Source organism: Orycteropus afer, unplaced genomic scaffold, assembly GCF_000298275.1.
Source record: "Orycteropus afer afer isolate SDZICR_OR568_19922 unplaced genomic scaffold, OryAfe1.0 scaffold00196, whole genome shotgun sequence".
Classification (NCBI taxonomy): domain Eukaryota; kingdom Metazoa; phylum Chordata; class Mammalia; order Tubulidentata; family Orycteropodidae; genus Orycteropus; species Orycteropus afer.
This window is the reverse complement of record NW_006921783.1, coordinates 4,869,455-4,891,373: the sequence shown is the minus strand read 5'-3', so window position 1 is coordinate 4,891,373 and position 21,919 is coordinate 4,869,455. Positions and strand designations below refer to the sequence as shown.

Below are 21,919 nucleotides of genomic sequence, written 5' to 3'. Positions count from 1 at the left end.
ACGGTTGCCATTTGCTTGATACATCTTTTTCTAACCTTTGATTTTTAGTCTATTTTTGTCTTTATCTCTAAGGTGTGTCTCTTGTAGGCAGCATACTGATGGGTTTTGTTTTCTTAACCAATCTGCAACTCTCTGTCTCTTCAGTGGTGCATTTAATCCATTAACATTCAGTGTAACTATTGACAAGTATGAATTGGTTGTTGTCATTTTGTTATGTGTTTTTTCATGGTGTCCCTGGTTTTTATGTTCCCTACTAATTTTTGTCCTGAGCTCATCATGTTTATGAATGTTATCATTTCCTTTGTTGCTGTTGTTTTAGCATATGCTGAATATTTGTTCTTGTCCTGTTTTTTATTGTGATATGAAGGTTTATCATTTTTCTTTGAGGTTACCCTATGATTTATCATTTTCTCCCCGAATTTAGAACAGTCCATTCTGTCTTGCAACTCTCTTAACTTCCTCACCATTTAGAAGTTCTGTAACTACACAGTTTGCAGTTGTCCTCACTTGCCAGCTGATGTCTCTGGTTCCATCCTTTTACTTTGCAAGCTCATTTTACTTTGGATATGTCTATAGCTGTGGTTTCTGGGTTATGTCATCTTGTGTATTAATGGCCAGTTGTTATTTGCTATTTTTGGTTGTCTGTTCAAAGGACTCCCTTTTAGTATCTCTCTTGTATGGTTGGTTTGGTTTTAATAAATTCCTTTAGTTTCTGCTTATCTGGAAATCTCCTAATTTCACCATCATATTTGAGGGACAATTTTGCCGGGTATATAATTCTTGGTTGAAAATTTTTCCTCTTTCAGGGTTTTATATATACCATCCCATTGCCTTCTAGCTTGCATGGTTTCTGCTGAGAAATCAGAGCTTATTCTTACTGGTTGTCCTTTGTAAGTAACTTTTTGTTTTTCCTGTGCTGCTTTCAGGATTCTGTCTTTGTCTTTTGTTTTGATGAGTTTCATGATGATGTGTCTTGGTGATTTTCTTTTGGGGTCTATCCTGTTTGGGGTTTGTTGGACTTCCTGAATGGATATATTCTCATCTTTCATCATATCAGGAAAGTTCCCCTCCAACAAATCTTGGACAATTTTCTCAGTGGTTTTATTTTTCTCTTCCAGTTCTGGAATTCCAATGACATGTAGGTTATTCCTTTTGATGGTATCCCACATGAACCTTAGGCTTTCTTCATTTCGTTTTGAACTTTTTTCTGATTGATCCCTTTCCAAAGAAGCATTCAGGTATTTGTCTTCAATCTCATTAATTCTGCCTTCCATTGCATCAATTCTACTCTTTTGCTCTTTCAATGTGTTATCTATTTATGGCAACCTAGTATTAATCTTCTGGATTTCTATTCTAATTTTTCATTTATTTTGTCATTTTGTTCTTGTGTTTTCTTCCAAAATTCTTCTAGGATTTTTTCTGTGTTTTCCTTGGTCTGTCTCTATCAATCCTTTGAAGATACCAAAATATAATTGTTTTGAATTCCTTATCAGAGAGTTCCAATGATGCTGCTTCCTCAGGGATGTATTCTAGGTCTGTGTCCTGCTCCCTTGTTTCTACCATTTTATCTTGCTTCTTTGTGTGGACAGTGATGGTCTGTTGTCTCTGAGACATCACGGTGTTGTTGTATTTAGATCTCTGTTAACTGTTCATGAAGAGCAGCCAAGGGTGAGTCAGGTTTTTCTTGGTGGTTATTTATCATTGGCCCGTTGGTGGAGAAGGAAGTGGTGGTGGCTCTCACTCAGTAAGTGAAGCTGCAGGATGTGTGGGTGTAGTTGTGTCATATGGGGACTGTTGCTGTCTCCCACTCAGTTATACAAAAATTGCAACTGAATAACCATCAAAAAAGTAAAAGCACATGGACAAAAAATACACCATGCAATCACACAGTAACAGTAACCAAAAAAGGAAAAAAGGGATAAAGAAGAAGAAGAAAACCTGCAATATCTGGGGAGAGAGAAATAAGAAAAAAAAGGTAGAGGAGAATAATGAAGAAAAAAATGGGAAAAATGCAAAAAGAAAAACAAGGAATGGGGTTAACCACGAGAAAAAAAGAAAGAAAAAAATTTGCAACCAGGAACAGGAAAAAGAAACAAAGCTGAAAACTAGGACCTGGGAGGGGAAGAATAAAGAATAATAGTAAAAAAGACAAAAATAGTAATAATAATAGTAGTTTTAAAACAGACCAAAACAAGCAAACTATAAAACAGAAAAAAGAAAGAGGAAAAAAAAAATTGGGGGAGGCCAGGGCAGGGCACCCAGGCTCCATCGGAGCACACAGACTGGGATGGAGTTCCTATGGGCCCAGAAGGTCGATGGGAGTGGGAGGTGGCCGCACCTCTGTTCACCAAGCGGGTATGGAGTATAAGAGTAACAAGGTGAATGTCGCACCTTTTCAGTCATCCAGGTCCGAAACGTCTTTGGGGTTACTGGCAAGTAGAACTGGTTCTTAAGCCCCTGGAATCTGGGAGAATGCTGTCACTTTAAATATCTAAATTGGTCAAGCTGCTTGTAAACATTCAAAATGGCTGTGCCCTCCAGACAGGTAAAAGTCCACAGCTCAATCCCTCTTCCTCTTTGCTGCTGCTTTACCTTTTATTCCCCAGCCACCAGAGCAGTCCTCTATGCAGTCCCTGGCTAGCAGTGCTGATTTTTAGGTTAATTCTTAGGTCCTACCACCTCAGAAATCTCCAAGCTTTCTGTGCCATCAGCATTGCTCAGGATCACTGCCAGACCGCAGCTCCGTATGTCTCCTTTTGTGGTATTTTCATGTAAATTCTTCTGCTAGTTGTAGTCCACTTCTATGTCCTTCCCTTCAAGCTCAGGGGTCCAGGATTATCTTCTGTGTCTGTGCTAATTAGTTCCCCTTTTCTTTGTTGAAGAGGGTCTGTGTGGTCTTTCTGCCTATTCTGCCATCTTACCAGAACTTTCCATATACTTATTTTATTGTGATTTGGATGAATATTTACAGAGCAAATTAATTTTCTATTCAATAGCTCATACACATTTTGTTTCATGACACTGACTGTAATCCCTATAATGTAATAGCTCGCTTCTCACTTCCTCCCTGTGGTTATGTTTTCCTTGCATCCTTGTTGTCCTATGCATTCTGGCCCTCTAAGCTATCTCCTTATGCAAATGATGCCCTTATAATCTCCCACTGTTGATTGTTGTGAGGAGTGTACCTAACCTGGTGTAATTGTTCACCTTGTAGGCTTGTTTATTGTTTGGCTGGAAGCCACAGGAGTGAGTTTAAGTCAAGGCCCACAGGGTGACTAGGGGCTATAGTCTTGGAAGTTTCACCAGTAAGCCTGGTCTTTTTTGATGATTTTGAGTTTTGTCCCACATTTGTTTCCCACTCCAGCCAGGATCTCATACTTTAATCCCTTTCTGAGTGATTGACAGTAGTAACCAGGCATCATTGTTCTTCTGGTCTCAGGGTCACATTAGCCTGAGGTTCCATAGTCCACTGGTCCCTTGGACTAACTGTTTCCAAGCATCTTTGATTTTCTTCATTCCTCTTTCGTCATTCATCCAGACGAGGAAAAATGCAATTGTTGCATCTTAGATGGCTGCCCGCAAGCTTTCAAGACCTCAGTTGCTACTCACCAAAGTAGGATATAGAGCAATATTTTTGTGTAGTATGTTATGGCAATTGAGTTTGATGTCCCCGACAACCATGATCCCAAGCCCATGCATCCAGTGACTCACTCCCTTACGGTGTTTGGCTGTGGCTAAGATAGTATCATAACTTTGCCCCGTTAGTTCTATTACATATATGGACATTCTTATAGTACATACAAATACATATGTAGAAATATCATCTGCTACACAAATATGATCATGGCTATATCCCTTTTGTCTACCCATACCAGATCTTTTAGCCTGTCTACCTATATATCTACCTGTAGATTAATGTTTGTAATTAATGATAATGCAGTATTGTGTATGTAAAAGTGTTTAGTTTTGTTGTCTATACCTCTTATGCACCTCTCCATGTCTTCCTTTTCCTTAATGGTAATGTGTTGGTCACTAGCTTCTGGTATACTGCTTTTCCCTTCACCCAAATCAATACTTGTATCTTATCTATCTAGCAATTTTCCCTCTCATCCTTGATAACCAACAAAGAAAGTTTCCTTCCACATGTAAACCTTTCCTTGACTTTTTATGATAATGGGCTCATACAATATTTGTTCTGTGATTGACTTATTTTACTGAACATAATGCTCTCCAAGTTCATCCATGTTACAGGTGTTTTGTGGATTCTACATTACTCTTTAGTGTTGCATAGTATTCCATTATGTATATGTACCATAACTTGGTTATTCATTCATCCACTGATGGACATTTAGGCTGTTTCTATCTCTTCTCCATTTTCAGTACTGCTGCAATGAACATGGTATGCATATATCTATTTGTGTCCTGGTTCTCACTCTTGAGGATATATACCTAATAGTAGGATTGCTAGATCAAATGGTATTTCTATTTCCAACTTTTTAAGGAAGTGCCATACCATTTCCCACAGTGGTTATAACATTTTACAGTCCTACCAGAACAATACACATACTTTTTTGAAGATGCTTATAAGCTTCCACTTTCTTTGCTGAATCGTTTTCCTTGTAAGTTATTTTAAAGGAGCAATACGTTGAATATGGTTCAATGCAAAGACATTATGCCTACTTTAGTGAACAGGTAGTATTCCTCATTTCTTGAGGAGTGTCAAATTCTTCACTTGGGCCTCCTGAAGTACTGCTGGAATTCTGTGCTTAATTTACACTCAGCCAGCTGACTTTGCGTTTATTAGTAGAGAAAAGGCAATTCTGACCACTATTTATCTAGTACACTCCCAGGGTACCACCTGTGTTTGAAAAAGTTTCTTAAGTAGCTCTAAGGTAACTCTTAACTTCTTTCTTAGCTGGCCCTGTAAAATGTACTCCTTTAGACTTTGTTCTGAAGTTTTATCTTTGTTTAGAAGAAGTAGTCATGCACTGATGTTTCTTAAATGAAGGAAACTAAAAGGAATGAGGATCAGTTATGTGTACCTTCTCTTGGTGCTGCTGGTCTGATAAAATGTCACGATCTTGCATTTCAAATATGGCTTTTGGCCTCCCATTCTGTTTAGCCTCTAAAATAGTAAGCCTAAGCTAGCGATCAAATGCCAATATTGACAGCACATTTGAGTCTGAACATTAACAGATAAACAATGGCAGCACTATTACTAGAAACTATCTTAAAGAAGTAGCAGAAAAACTACCATGTATCTCAAATAAAATTCTTACATAATAATCTTACAAAATAATCTTGTAATTATTAAAATTGGAGCTTAATTAGAAATTAGTTTTTGACTTGAGTTTTTGTTTGTTTTAACACTCTAAAGCTAAGTGATTATTTCTGTGCTGTAGCTTCAATTATAATTTCATTTTAAAATTTCATATACTTTATGCATGGCTTTTCCAAAATCATCATAAAGGTCTATTTGTAATAAGTTTTATTCAATTTTAAGGAATGCTATCCAGATCCCAAATGATAACAACATTGTAAGTAAAACTAAAAATAAAATACGGCTCTAACACTGTACCTAAATTATATTTCAATAAAATGTATTTTTTAAAAAAAATACTGCTCTGAACCAAAAGCATTTGTTTTTCAACAACTCACTAAAAGGAGCAGGTTCAAATAAAACTTTAAAGCATATGTTATTAACCACCAGCTGAACCACTGGCAAGAGTCAAGCTAATAGTAAGAATATTGTATTATCATTAACTGTAGGGACGGCTTGAGGCAGCTCTTCTTATTCATACTAAGATCTAAATGCATACAATTAAAGCCACCAGATCAACTGTCCATATTAATCACTCACCAATTTAATTAAGGTAAATCATCTTGTCAGAAAGCTTGCCTCTTCTCTATTTCTCAATATTATCAACTTTTAATAGTTCACCAAATTAGTAATTACTTGTTTATGGCATTATCAAATGTCTTGGATACAGAAGACGACCATGTGACAAGGTCAGTTATAGACATCTCCTGATGGCAAATTACAGGAGAAATTTAACCCATCAAAGTGGTCATCAGAAAGGCAAAATCTATTATGCCTTTCACTAGACACTCCTGGTTAGATTCAAAGTGACAGGGTAAACCAGATCAAAACTAAACAGAGCTAGCAATATATAAAATCCTTATGAGCCCTTAGAAACCCAGGTATCAATCGATCAATATCTAAATACAATTAGTCCTTCCAGAACAAAGTATTTCATGGGGTGACAAGAAATTAGTTTGGGGTCTGGGATATACTCCTGAAAAGAATAAAACCAGTAACTTTATATTGAGTTTACTGCTAAGTGCAGCCACAGCAGTGTGGAGATCTTGAGAGGATTAAATAAAGATGTATGATGTTAAGTACCTATCTACCTAGTTCAGCAGGTGGCACTTAAGTAGTGCTTTGCATGTGTTACTCCTTCCTCAATTCTTTAAGAAATCCAACTCATCAAATCAAAGATCCTCTGATGGTTTAAAAAAACAAATGAAAACCTTAAATGATGATACAGACAACACATCTAAAAGAACTTAGTATTAAAAAGTAGCAAACAGGGAACATGAAAATGAAAAACAGATACTGAAAACATTTCTGAATGGCTCATCTTTTATGGCCATTTACAACTTTCATATTTTCTGAGTTTGTCTTCAGGGATGAGCTTTGGCAAGAAATAGGCCAAATGCAAACTCATTCCACTTGGGAATAAAACTGCAATTCTTTCAGCAGGTAAACCGCTCCTCTTATAAAACCTCACCACTGGGTATACTTCAAGCTTTCAGTAATTCCAGTTTCCAAACAAACTAGTAACAAAACTACAAAGCTAATTTTTTCATTAGAATTGTTAAGTAGCAGGTTCAATAAATCATGTGCCTTCCAAGAAAAAATATTACTTTCTAACATGCATAATATTTCGTCCAGTTCTAAAAAAAGGAGGCTTACAAACTGAAAATTATAACACTGTATGAAGTCTTTTTCTGGCTCAAGAATGAAGTATTTAAGAAATAAAGGTATAATGGAAAGAACAAGGCTTAGTCTAAGAAGTCTCAAGATCAAGTACTACTGTTGCCATTTACTATATGACTTTCAGGAGGTTACTTAACTTCTAAGGGACTCAGTTTCTTACAAGGTTTCTCTTCAGCTCTTGCAATGACATGATTATTTATAACTGATACACTCCATTGCCCCTCCTATATATACATACACACACATACATATACATACACACTTATACACATATATACATACATCTTTATTAAGCTGTATTGAGAAAGAGTGAGAGAGACTAAGTGTGAGTGTGTGTGTGTATACTGGTTGTTTTGACCCCAGCAAATCTTTTTCAGTAGTTAAGGCATTTACATAGCTTCATGATACATGAATTAACCAAGTAAGCTTTTAAAGCCTTACAATGAAACATTAAAATTCAATGTGGCTATAATCTCTTCCTTATAGAATATGGACCCAAAGAATCTGGCTTCGAGTATGGATTATTTTTCTTTTTATTTAAAAAAAAAGAAAAAAAAAGCAAAATGTATTATATTCACTATCCAGCTCTCCCATATGACCACATTAAAAAAAATTCACAAACACAAACGAAAACTCACAGGCCCATTGTAATACACTGTACCACTTCTGAATACAACACTTAGCTCAAGCTTACTACCCTGACAAATAAAGGAAAGCACTTTATGAAGCCAATTTAATTGGGAGGTGACAGAAAACATACAGCCATTCTCTTTAGCCTTATCATTGAATTGGCTTCAGCTCCAATCTCTGGCAAATCCCACTCAACAGAAGAAATTAACCAGGTCAGCAGAACAGGTGCTTCGTTGTGTCTGTCAAGGGCCTGGCATCACCACAATTACTTGCACACAATGAAACAATAATCTTTACAGATCATCTCCCCCAAGAAGCATATTGGGGAGGGGGAGGAAAACTGAAGGGCGGGAGGAGTGGGAAGAAGAAGAGGAATAGGAGGCAAAGAGAAAAGGCAAGGAAAGAAAATGAATGTGCAGCTGCCTTGGAGCTCAGCAGATGTCGAGCTGTGATGTACGAGGCTAGGATAAGCTGTCGTAGCCTGCTGCCAAAGACTGGTAAGTGATTAAACCCTGCACAGTTCTAAGCACCATATTTAGAATCTGCGGGGTTTCAAGACTTGCACCCATTCCTTGCTGTGCTGCCAGATGTTGGCAACTGGTCCAGTTCCTACAGACTGTGCATGGATGGCAGCAGTTGGTACAGCAGCAAAGCAATCTGGAACGCTTCCGGAGATGCTGTACATTAACAAGTGTCACCCATCATTCACCTTTACAGAAGGCTGAAACAACTCCAATTTGCTGCCACTTCCCTCTTGGGAAGCAGCCAAGATAAAGTTGTGCCTGGCAGCCCCATTTGTTTCACTCAGGTGTTTCTGCTGCCTTGCTGACCTCTATTAGTTTAAGTTTTAATTTAGATTAACCCCAGCACCCCAATTAACCAGCAAGGAGAAAAGCTAAGATGTGACTAGTCATAACTCTAAAATCAGAATTTATCGAAGTTAAAATTATTAATTGGGATGAAGGGCCAATCAAGTAATGCTATTTCTTTTTAAACAGACCTTAAGGCAAAGAAAAAAATATCTTTCAGACTAAGGATTGCCAGTGGAAGCAACTTCTCTCCAGTAATTCCAGTTTATTAAGCCTATTTAATTTATGATGCACTTTCCATTGAGCAATGTACATTTCAACTAATGAGGACTGGAACATTTTTGATTGTCTCCTGTGATCTCACACAATTATACGATATTAACATCTCATACCAGATACCTCAGACACTCACTCCAGAACAAAACAGTTCCCTGCTCATCTGACAAATGAATATAATAAGAGACAAAAAGGAAAAAAGAATCAGGACCTTTGACCGGGAACATCTGAGGCCACACCAATCCTCTTTCTTACACCCTCTCATCATTACTCTTAAGACTCACTTATGGCAATCATTTTATCGAATATTACAGAGTTGAGTGGAAAGACTAATAGAAAGTCTCTTTCTCTCTTTCAGAGCAAAACCAGAAGTGTCCTCAATACAGAATTACTTGTTCTACTGGCTTTACAAAATTAATTTTCCTAGTAAGTTCCTTCCTTTCATGCTCCATACATATAATACAGCTTTTATAGCTAACCTTCAACAAACAGTTGCAAATTCTGTAGCAAAAGTTCTTAACCCACTAAAAATTCAACAAAGAAAAAAATTATCTCAATAAACAATAGCTCAACAAAAACTAGTATATCACCGCTGAACAGCATCCTCAACCCTCCACCAAGTCAGCAAAGTTACAGCCTAAACCATATTTCATAAAGAAATATAACTTATCAAGGGACTCAGGATTACAGGAAATTATTTTAGTTCTTTAGAACAGCTCAAATGGTTAGTCTACCTTAGCAGTCATCAGCACCTTTACCCATAGTAGTATGTACACCAGCAGATAACACAAGAATGTCAGCTAAAGAACAGGGGAGACAGTTGTGAAGAGATAATGAGAACTGGACCATATTTCAACTTCTACCAATTTTTTCTGTCTTCAAAGCACTACACTATTATTATTATAATCAACAGTAGGAGACACTCTGAGTACACAAGGATTTGAACCTATTTTTTTAATAGGTGACAGAACCAGAAGTGTAATTCAAGAAATCTGGGGTCCTAGTCCTTTACCTCCATATCTCATTCTAATAGTTACCTCCACATCTCATTCTAATAGTAAAGAGACAAGAAACCAAATAACTAACAAAAGTCCCCCATTAATAGTTAAGAATAAACCCAACTCAAAGAAGTTAAAACTACTTTTATAGATAATTTATACTCAGCAACAAATAATGAAGTAGCTATAGCTACTTTTGTTTCAAAGGAAAAAATATAAAACAGAAGAAAAACAGTATATCTGTAACTATACAGTAATTTGTACACAGAGGAGTTCTAACCTCCTGTCTGATTCTATTCTCTATCCAAAGTAAGCTACCATTTTGTTCAGAGAATCCTAGAAGGTATTTTAAAATGCTAAAACCTAATTTATAACAAAGAATGTAAAAATCACACCTGGTGGTAAAAGTCATCATCATCAAATATTTCTTCATCCAAGTCCTTCAGGTGAGCATTGGCAGGGGCCTGAGGAAGGATCTCCTTTATTAGCAAAAAAGGGGAAAAAAAGTTACCAAATTAACGTTGCTACTACAAATAATGTGTATAATGACCGAAGCGCTGTTTTCCTTAAGATATGTTGTTGTTGTGTGCCTTCAAGTTGGACTCGACTCACAGCAACCCCTCCTTGGGTTTCGGAGGCAGTATCACTACAGAAGTAGATTGCCCCATCTTCCTTCTGAGGACTGGCTGGTGGGTTTGAACCGCCAGCCTTCCGGTTAGCAGTCAAGTGCCTCAGGCACTACACTACCAGAGCTCCCCCTTAAGATACAAAGACCTCTAAAATTAAAACAAATACAGTCTAGCAGAAAAATGGGCAAAAATATTAACAGGCAATTGACAAAAAAACAATCAATCAAAAATCCTGCCACTGAATTGATTCCGACTCCTAGCAACCCTGTTGGACAGAGTGGAACTGCCCTATAGGGTTCCCAAGGCTGTAAATCCTTACAGAAACAGACTGCTACATCTTTCTCCCATAGAGTGGCTGGTGGGCTCAAACCTTTTGGTTAGCAGCCAAGTGGTTTAACTCAAATAGTCAAATAATCATATAAGAATATGTTTCATCTCACTCTAGTTAAATATATGCAAATTAAAATGAGAAGGTACCATTTTTCACCTGTAAGATTGGCAATACTCAGTACTAAAGAACATAGCAAGTAGGAGTGGAAATTAACACAGCCTTGTTGGGAGGCAATTTGTCAACATCTTTCTGGATTTAAAATGTATATGCTCATTGATCTAACATTTCCACTTCAAGAAATTGTTCCATATATTCTTAAAAATACAAACCTAAATGTTCAGAAATGCTTATTACTGTCACACTACTGATAAAACTACAGACAATATAAACATCTATTGTTTGAATAATTTATAATCTACATTCTAAGAAAAATTATGTAGATGTCCATGTGATCTACACAATATGGAGAAGTATCCAAAATATACTAAATTAAAAAAGCAAGCTGTGATATTTTATATATATAGTTGTAATATTATTTATGTATTTATACACACACAGACATACATCCCATTTAATAAAGAAAAAAAAAAAAGATAACTGTATTTTTGTATCTGTGTATGTGCTGTGAGACAAAGTCTGACCAAACTTCATCTCACCTACTTTGGTCACGTTGTCAGAAGGGACCATTCCCTGGAGAAGGGTATCATGCTTGGTAAAGTGGAGGGTCAGCAAAAAAGGGGAAGGGTCAGCCCTCAAGGAGATGGAGTGACACAGTGGCTGCAACGATGGACTCAGGTATAGCAAGGATTGCGAGGCTGGCACAGGACTGGGCAGAGTTTTGTTCTGTTGTACATAAGGTTGCTATGAGTCAGACCTGACTTGACGGCACCTAACAACAACATATGTGTTGTGTGTGTGTGTTGTTAAATGCATAGGTAATACCTAGAACCCTGTTAAAAACTATTAATAGTGGTTAAATCTCAAGAATGGAATTTTTAGACTAAATAGAGTTTTACTTCTCATTTTAAATTCTTCTGAATTTAAAAAATGTGTTAAGTATATATTTCTTTCATAATTAAAAATATTTCCTTTAGACAAAAGAATTTGATGATTCCAATTCTAAATCCTGTCTAGAGTATCTAATACCCAATAAAAAGCCTGAGATACACACTTGCTCCAATACTGACATTTCTATTTAGTCTTAAAGTAAATTTTAAAAATTAAATTATAAATGCTTCCATTACCAGACTCCCACATCAAACTCAAAATTAAGAGACTATCACACAAGTAGTTAATAATAATTCCTTTTTCTAAAACTTTCTCCTCCCACATACTCCGTTTCTTATAATAATTCACTAATGTACTTCCTCCTCTTTCACTAACTTCTTACACCAAGAGTAGTATTTACACGATGATGATCAAGTTTTTCAGTAATTAGATTCATAGAAACTGCTCCCCATAATCACCCTGAATCACCAAGTTCTTACCGGTTGTCCTGGCAAATTCTCAGGGACAGGCTGAGTTGCTGGTTCCAGTCTGCCAAGAACTTGGTAGATAGAGCGCTTGGTCTGTGTCCTTCGAAGTAATCTTTCTTTGTCCATCAGAATATGATCAATCTGAGTCAAGATTGAGCGTTCAAAGGCACCAAAACCCTGCAACAACATTAACCAGCGTCAGATAATGCAGAAAAGTCAGTGCTAAAGGCAGCTACATCAGTTTCTCTATCTTTCTGTGTCAGCAGAGAAAAAGACAATCCTCCTTTCAGAAGAAACTTTCTGTTAAAGACGAGTTTGTGAATGGCTGTAAATGTTCTCAGAAGGAAAAAAAATTATTCTTAACAAGCAAGTCATATCACTTTTCTATACCCAGGTTAGCTTCTGCTCCTTTAGCAATTTTTTTAAAAATCCATTTCTTTATAGTATTTTGTATTTTCAGCTCTTGAATGCTTAAAGAACCACGATTTCTAAAAAGAAACATTCTTTCTAATAAAGTTAAAAATCCTAAGTCTGAATGTATAAACCCTCAATGATAGGAGTTCAGTAACTTTTGCTAAAATAGTAAATACTAGTAAATAGTAAATACTCATTACTATTAATGAGTATTTTAAATAGTAAATACTCATTATCATTAATTACATAACTACATTACCCATATAAATGAGATGCTGTTCCAATTTTCTTAGAACTGTTTCAGGTTGCCACAACACACACACACACACTTACCTTTCCCAGTTTTCCAGAAGCCAGCTTGGTTTTGTCGTGCCACTTCTGAAGGGTACGGTTCCTATAGACTGTAAAGTCAGCAAAGCGCTTTGCCATGAAGCTGGGATAGTCATCCATCTCTAGCTTCCTCTTTGGTAGGGCCCTTCTCTGCTGCTTCTCCTCCTTAACCAGTTTATCATCTTCACTAGAAATCTCCTCCTCACTAGAAAACCAAGAAGAACACTTATGTCCAATGTAAAGAAACACAACCAAATAAAAACCTAGGCTCATATGAAGCAGCAGTATTTAGGCCTTGTCTAGTCTGCCTACATTTTAATAACATCCTATACATGGAGAGAGCTTCTTTTTGTTTGTTTAAAAATAAAATGTTCATGAGATCAATCAAAAATTCACATAACTTTTCAAATAAATATAAAAAGAAGTGGTATCAATACATATATAATTTTTAACAGGTAAGCAAACCATAAAAATAAATGAGGTTGTAAAACCACTATTAGAAACGTATATGAACCAGGATTGCCCTGTTACAGGAGGGTCTTTAAAAATTAAACACATAATCATACTTCTATGACCTTAATCCCCAAATCAATAAGGAAAATATATCTCCCTGTAGCCAACTATTCAGAAGAGCTAAATAAATGTTAGCTGATCCAAATGAAGAGAAACTGAATGTGAAGAAAACTCAAAGAGGCAGGCAATGGAATGGGCACTAAATTGCAATATATACAACTGCCGTGAGAATGTAACATAAGCCCCAACTATAGAGCCAACTGCACTCACTAGATTTCTCACTGGATTACTGACTCCAGCACATAAGGCGGTGCTGAAAAAATGTGAGCTTCCTTTATTTTTCCTTCTAGCTAGTTCAAAAGGATAAAACAAAGGACAAGCCCATGGGAAAAAAGCAAGCAGGTATGTCATATAACAGCCTCAAAGAGGGAAAAAGCCTTAAGTGTGATCATTTCAGAAAAGAAAAAGGTTTACTTTGCTATTCTTTTTGGAATTTTTTTCTACCCTTTCAGATAACTCCTTCTTCCCTCATTGAAGAAGAAATGGTTGTGACCAGCAGTTTCCATGGTATGGGCACAAAGTGCTTAATAAACATTAATTATGCATTATCTAAAAGTATGCGTTTATTAATCTCCATAAATCTAAGGAGAAGGCAAGTCTTTTGCCTAAGCCCACAAGGGAATCTAGGCACAACTAAGCATAAAATTCCAAAGCCTGTTCCCAATTTATGGGCCATGATGATGCTGTTGTTGTTAGGTGCCGTCAAGTCATTTCCAACTCACTGTGACCCCATGCACAGCAGAACGAAACACTGCCCGATCCTGCGCCAGCTCCATGATCCCTGCTATACATGAGCCCATCATCGCAACCACCGTGTCAATCTATCTCGTTGAAGGCCTCCCCCTCTTTCGTCGACCCTCCACCCTACCAAGCATGACATCCTTCTCCAGGGAATGGTCCCTTCTGACAACATGACCAAAATAGGTGAGACGAAGTCTGGCCATTCTCGCTTCCAAGGAGCATTTAGGGTGCATTTCCTCCAGGACAGATCCGTTAGTTCTTTTGAGCAGTCCACGGTACTTTCAGCATTCTTTGCCAGCACCACAACTCAAAAGCATCAACTCTTCTTTGGTCTTCCTTATTCACTGTCCACCTCTCACATGCATACAAGGCGATGGGCCATCATTATTAAGTATGGTATCACTCTGGAAAGGACTTGGCTTTCTTTTTCCCACATGATGAAAAAGGCTCCAGATTGAGTATTACCTATAAGCAATTCCATAGTTCCATTCTCACCTTACCTTTCTGCTTTGGGCTTTGTACCATCTACTAGGTATCTAGTGTCTGGGTACTGGAAAAGCAACTCTTCCTGAAGATCCACCAATGACCTCAATAATGCTTTAAGTGCCTTGTGACCTGGGAAATAAAGCCAAGAGAAGGGACAATTATCCACAATTCTTCAAAGTAGGTGATGCCAGTAACTCATGACTCCTGAACATCTTTGGCTTGGGGGAAGAAGGGAGAGTGCAGGGTACACAGGGACTAAGAACTCTCTGAAACACATAATTCCCAAATGGAAATGGTAATAGTACTTACCTTAGAGGGTTATTGTGAAAAATAGGCAATATAATATATGTAAGATGCTTAGAAAAGTGCCTATAAATAGTGACAATTTAATTAATTGGCAGTTATTAATATTTGCTAAGTTTGATCAAATTCTTTCCTATCTGTCATCATAACCAATCATTTTTTCCTTTGGTGTTAGTTTCTCAAGTATTTTTCTACAGGTTATCCACTGACCTCTTAGATTATCCCTCTATCAATCCCCTCCCTAGGCAATTCCTCTTCCTCTCCTAAAAGCCTAACTTAGTCCTAGGACTCCTTCTACCACCACCACCACCCTCCTCCTCAGGAGATGTCATTTGCCTCTGGTGTGAACTGCCACATCATTCATTCAGTCTCTCAACACACACCTTTATGGAAAGTCCCTGTTCACATATGAAAACCCAAGTTAATGACTTACTGTTTGTAGGGTATATACTCAGAGTTGTGTATTAAAAATTATACACTAAGAATATGTTCTAACTTGTTTCTCCTCATAGCCAGCAGGACAGATACATTTATAATATAGATGGCTGTAATATAGCTTCAATGTATGGTTTATGGCTAAGAACTTTCAGAATGAAGACTAGCCCTCTGAGAACTGAACCCTTACCTTCTGTATCAGCATAATGCACTAAGAGGCTAACTAAACACTGATAATCACTATTTGTGTGTTGATGGACATGGATGTCTCTCCTATTTCCACATTTCTAGCAAATGTCAGAAAATACTCTGACGAATGCTGTATCATTCCTTCAAACATAATGTCAGAAACATAACTCTCTTCCCTCACCTAATACTTCTTCCTTGTCTGAATTTCTCTTTTCTGCTTAATGCATTTTCATGGGAGATCACTGAAATTTTGATGCCCTTTTTCTATACATTCCATCAACTTCTATATCCTGTATTTTCCAGACTTATTGTCAACATCTGTCCATTTCTCTCTGGCCACGATTCTATCACTCCTTGCCTCTTTCCCTTCAGTGACTGTAATCTTCTCACAAATATCCCTACTTTCATTGAATAATTCTTTCTTTTATTCAACATTCCATACTAACTTAGGCTACAACCTTCAGTTTAAAAGGTTTTTACGATTCTTATTCTTTCTCTTCTGCCTCTACTCTGCCCAAAATGAGCAGCCTCTTGACTATTTCATGGAGTGATTCTAACTCACAGTCACCCTACAAGTCTGAGTAGATGTACACCACAGGGCACTGGAAGGATTTACAATATGTAAACATTACCTGAAAAATCTAAAGTGCCTAGATTCCAAATCAAGATTCTTAACCTGTTGCTCATAATTTTTAAAAAAATATGGAAATAAAATTTCCATATTTCACCAAATATGGAAATAAAAAGTGATACTCAAAAAGATTACCACAATTACTCTTTTGTTTGTCAGGTTTTGGGAAATGTATAAATAGGTACAAATAGGATGAAAATTAGGCAAGAAGGAAAATAAGAATAAAGATAATGTAATTTTTAAAGCAAGAATTATTCAGTCTAAACGTGCTAAATGTGTAAGCAGAACAATGAAAAACTATGCAAATATATGGGAAAGTTTAAAATGAGGAGAACAAAGAATACAAATGATAACTACAAATGCTTCAATTACTACAAATGCTCAATTTAAAAAGAGCTGAGAATTGCTAACAGACATCCATAGTAGCTAAGATTCTGAAAATATATGCTATAGGAAGAGCCTTAAGAAGAAAATAGAAAAGACACTAATACTTAGAAGGAAGCTCATGAAAACACAGCATTTCACTCAAATTCTGCACAAGCCAATAAATGTTTTTACCTTCTTTTCTAGAAATGGCTACATTTTAAGAGATAGATCCCACGTTTTCCAAAGTGAAAGCACAAATCAATTTTACACTTGGAAAGTAGTTTTAAAAATTCCCATATCAGAGTGTAATAAATAATTGCTACCATTCCAGTTCATATTTGCAAAGAAAAAAAAAAACTGTCTATTATCCTTCAAACTTGAGCCTAATTAATAAATAAAACAGGAAAAGCAAGGGCCTGTCCTTTACTTCTGCTAGGTACCATACGTCCATAATCTGAAGTAGGTAACCAAGGATGACATAGGGAAGATGCCACAGAGCAGTTTGTTTATAGCTGCTTGCTCCCAACAAGCAAATCATCATCTGACTCTAACATGTAACATAACCAAGAATACAGAAATAGAAGGTATATTACTAATAAAAAAACATCCCACAAAAGGCAACTTTTAAGGGCTACTTTCAAGTACCTATACCAACCCTTTTATTTTGTTCAAGTCAGTGTTTTAAAAATCCACTGCAGATGTATTAGACAGCATATCAATCCAACAAGAAAGCAGAGAGCCAATATCAGTAAATCAAAGTGTGCCTTTCTGTTAATACTCTCTCATATGTTCTCATTTTATACACCCCTTCACCCAGTCAGAAAGTAGCCCTGAAGTATTTAAGCTCCATTCAGGGATAGCACCACCATGCATCAAAGTGTCAAGAGACCTACCAGAGATGAAATCTGCAATTCTGTGCTTCTAACCACAAAAAAAAGTTTATCAAAGTAAATGTCTTCAGTGGCCTAACACATGGAAAACTTCCTGTACAGAGACTTAAAAGACAGAACCCAAAGCTGATTTCTTCCTAATACTTGGGCCACATTTCCTTCTAGAAAAACAGAAGAGACAACTTCTATCCATAGCATAGGAAATCCTATGCTGGAGATGGTAGCCTCCCCAAAGCCAAAGCTGACAAGAAAGACTGAGGAAAGACTCCTTCTGAAAGTTCAAATCCAACAGTGAGTTCTTCTCCCCAGCAAAGAGAATCCTCTCCATTATCCATATAGAGCTGAATTCCATTTGTTCAACCCTATAATAAAGAGATGGAATCAATAGTTTGTAACTCACCTCTAATTTTTCTCCTAATTTCTGTAAAGAAGAGTTAAGAAAAGCAGCAATGATGCATATACTTTCTTCTCTCTCCCTCTTGGCACCTGGCCACAAAACAAATGGAAGCTGTCAAGGATATATATGTTTATTTTGTCCTACATGGTCCATTTCCAGAGGCCTTTTTCTTAAGAGGAGATTATGAAGGACATATGCCTCACCATATCACCAAGATCCAACCTAAGCATGTGGCCACCAGCTTTAGGAATAATTTTCTGAGCAAAGAATAAATGGAAAGAGTACTTTACTAAGGGTCAGGAGCCCTGTAATTCCAACTGACACAGTCACTAACTAGTCATGTTATGCTGAGTGGACCAATTTAATCTCATGTAGTCTCAATTTTCTTATCTATAAAATTAATCCTTTGTCTGCTTATCTCACAGAATTAAAGTGAAAAATAATAAATGTGTTATTATATATTAAGGTATTTTGAAAAGCAAAAAATGTTACAGAAATAGAAAATATATTACTAATAAAAAAGCATCATCTTCCACATAGTGAAAGTCTCTTATGCTTTGCCTGTACCAATCTACAACACTAGGATTGGACTAGTATTCATAGATTCCTATATTAAGTATTCATTTATATGCTACCCATATGCAAGCATTCTATATATAAAATGTCACCAATCTAAAAACCATTTCCACTTAACAGCTTTATTTTTTCTCTTGATTCATCTAGGCTGTCCAACATAAACAAAATAGTAGTCAGAGAATAAGTCTGGACATAGGCACACAGTTCATTAATTAGATTATAAACCAACAGTAAAATTTCTAGCAATGGGATGGAAAGAGAATGGGACGTGTGAATGTATAAAGTAAAATAAAGGCTATCTTATCAGTTTAAAAATGTCTATACAGTTATTTTTAAATAAATATGCAAACATACATTTGTTTATGTACAAATATGCATACATTGCTCCATTCCCATTAACCCACATGAATACACTGAACTGGAATGTACAGATTACAAGAGAATTACTTTCTCCTTCACAAGTCACTCTAGAACTAGAGCTAAACTATAGGTCAAAATATCACACAATATGTTGGCCTGAGAACAATACTTTTCATTCAAATCCACACAAGCCTGCCACTTGCACTAGTCATCCCCGGCAATTAATCCCCCAAGAAAGACGTTTGATTAAATCTTTTCAAGCAAATCCTTTGCTTTGCTTTTGTTAGTTCACTTCTTGTCAACATCTATTAAAATATGCCTTTAATTCTCCCACAATCTTAAAAAACACCGATTCCACTGTCTTCAACTTTAATCAACTGTATGGCCGGCATTTTTCATTTCATAATAATGTGCTGCTTGGAATTCAAGAGGCAGGCTCAGCATCAATCATCTGGTAAGAATTTTTCCACTGCAATAAATATGCAAATGAGGAGAGCCAGTCAGTCGTATTTCAGGCCCGACTTGCTAGTGTTTTAAAAAAGACACAAATTTATTAATTGCCGGTGGCCAGAGGAATCCTATTACTTTGGGCATTGATTACAAAGCTGTGTGAGTGATTATTGTGCAACTCGCGGGCTACCCAGGCATGAGGAAAAATTATTAAAGCAAGGCAGAGATTATCAACTCAGAATAACAATAAGCCTTAACATTTAGGCCCTAACTTCTTCAACAAAGAATTACGTGAAGGCTCCACTGTATCATAATTCTGAATTCTGTCAGTATTGCTGTTTGGGCTTGTTCTATACTCCCCAAGCAGAATGGTATTACCAGTAAGAGAGAGTACTGCAGGTCACAAATTCCTCCCCACCAACCATCTGGATGAGGTTCTATTATTTCCTGTGTATGTCCAACTAGAATTTTCATAGGTACGTATGTGTACACATATATACAGGTGGGTTTCTGTGTATGCATACATACATAGAGATGTAAACAAATGGTTGTGCTACTATGAGGACTGTTTCAACTGGAGTAAATAATATCAAGAATGCCGTCTCAGTGTGTTGGTTAGATCTGTAGACCAAAATAAGAACAAGGATAACTTTTCAAAGCAGAGCACAGGGACTTAGATTCTAAAATCATGAAAGGTAAGCCAAAAGCAGCCTTGGGTTTTCATACCTCAAGAGGGCACCACAGTAGAAAGGCGCTCAATCTATGGTGGAGTCTATGGAGGAAACAGTTTGATAGGCTAATTCTGAATGCAAAGTGTTTTTGTGAGAAACATTCAACCCAGGATATATTAAGTCGAATAAGAAACTGGACTCAGTGGAGAAAACTTATTTTTCTCTCTTAAGAGAATGATGTGGGGAATTGGGGGAGTAAGTGTAAGTTGAAATAAGGGAGAGATGAAGAGACTATGATAAAATATGTTGAGAGAGCCCGCTCACAGAAAGAAACAAAAACAAAAAAACCCTTAACATTTTACATTACTACCACACTAAGTAACATGATAGATAGTGTGCATTTCAGTTCTGTGGAGGGACATCCCACTCAAGCTGTAATTTCTGACTAGGCTTGAATTTATAAGGAAGGGAAAAGAACTGTGGAATTTCGTAGGTTTCCCTGAATACTCTCAAATACCTTGATGAAGTGTGTCAATAAATCCTTAAAAAGCCCTATAGGACACAGCAATCTAACTGATCAATGTACTTCCTGAAATCCACTAGTTACCTTCCACTTCACAGTTGCTAGACAACCTTCATTCCTCCTGAGTACTTTTCCTAAAAAGGGAAATTCACTATTTTTTTCTGTTTAAAGACAGAAAGAATAAATGCTTAGAATATAAGGTGGTTACCCAGGAAAAGTGGAGACACTTTCACTTTTACTTGATACATTTTTGAACTACTGGAACATATTACACGCATGTATTACTTTTATAATTTAAAAACTTATTAAAATTCAAAGTAAACATTAAAGTAAGGAAACTTTTCAAAAATAAAATTAGAACCACAATCCAAGTTACGCTCTCTGTTTTACATAAAATAAAGTCTAACCCTTCACTATATAGCCTTTAAATGAACAGCCTCTTTGGTAGTGAAACTACCAAATCAAATGTCCAAATTCTCTTTATAGCACTAGAAATACTTTCTTTGAAAGGTTTCGTGAAATGCAGAATTAATAATTTCCCTCAATATTATTCATATCATTGCTACAATATTTATCATATTGTACAATGAGTCTGATTTCACTATGCTGTAAGCTGCTCAAGGGGTAGAAACCTTATCCTTTCGGTCACTCCAACATCCAACACGGCACACAGGCCATAAAGGCACAAGTTATTTTCATTTCAGAGAGATGATGCCTAAATCACAAGGCAGAATATCTGTTTACACAATCATTTCCAAATCTAAATGCTGAAAAGCAAACAAAATGTGGACTGCATATTAGCTAACTTTAATATCAACATATCCTCAACAAACTGACCTTTTTTAGTTTAAACTCGACATCTTCCTTGTTGTAACATAACAGCCATAGGACATACGGGCCAACTAAAGCACAATACGATGTTTTTTTGGTGTTTTTTTGTTTTGTTTTTTTAAAAAAAGATATATGGGCTACTCCTAATAGTCGCAAAACTACTTTACCAGATTTAGGAATTTACAAACATAAAAATAAATAGCCTTTATTAGATATACTACAACACATTCTCACAAAGACTTAGTAATTATCATCACTTAACAGATGGATAAACTGAGGCTTAGAAAATAAAGAACTGTTTTAATTTGTGTTTCTTTTAGTATTAGTAAGACTAACTCACCAAAAACCAAACTCATTATCATCGAGTCGATTCTGACTCACAGCCACCCCCCTTTGGGTTTCTGAGGTGAAATCTTTACAGAAGTAGATTGCTCAGTCTTCTTTCTGCAGAGTGGTTGGTGGGTTTGAACCACCAAACTTCTGGTTAGCAGTCAAATGCCTTAGGCACTACGCCACCAGCACTCCTTAGTAAGTGCTCAAATATTTTGAAGTGTTTTACTATGTAGAGCTGTCAAGGATATATATGTTTGACATATATGTTTGAC

General features: G+C 36.5%; 1 protein-coding gene across 1 annotated transcript in view; it reads right to left on the bottom strand.

The window, feature by feature from the left end:
• Positions 1–21,919, bottom strand: part of AATF (apoptosis antagonizing transcription factor) — a 176,765-nt gene that overhangs the window by 81,039 nt on the left and 73,807 nt on the right. Inside the window, exons 5-8 of the mRNA XM_007947889.2 lie at positions 14,707–14,821; positions 12,896–13,097; positions 12,161–12,325; positions 10,109–10,192 (exon numbers count right to left, since the gene is read on the bottom strand). Coding sequence (XP_007946080.1) covers positions 10,109–10,192; positions 12,161–12,325; positions 12,896–13,097; positions 14,707–14,821 — 566 coding nt within the window. The remainder of the gene's footprint in view (positions 1–10,108; positions 10,193–12,160; positions 12,326–12,895; positions 13,098–14,706; positions 14,822–21,919) is intronic.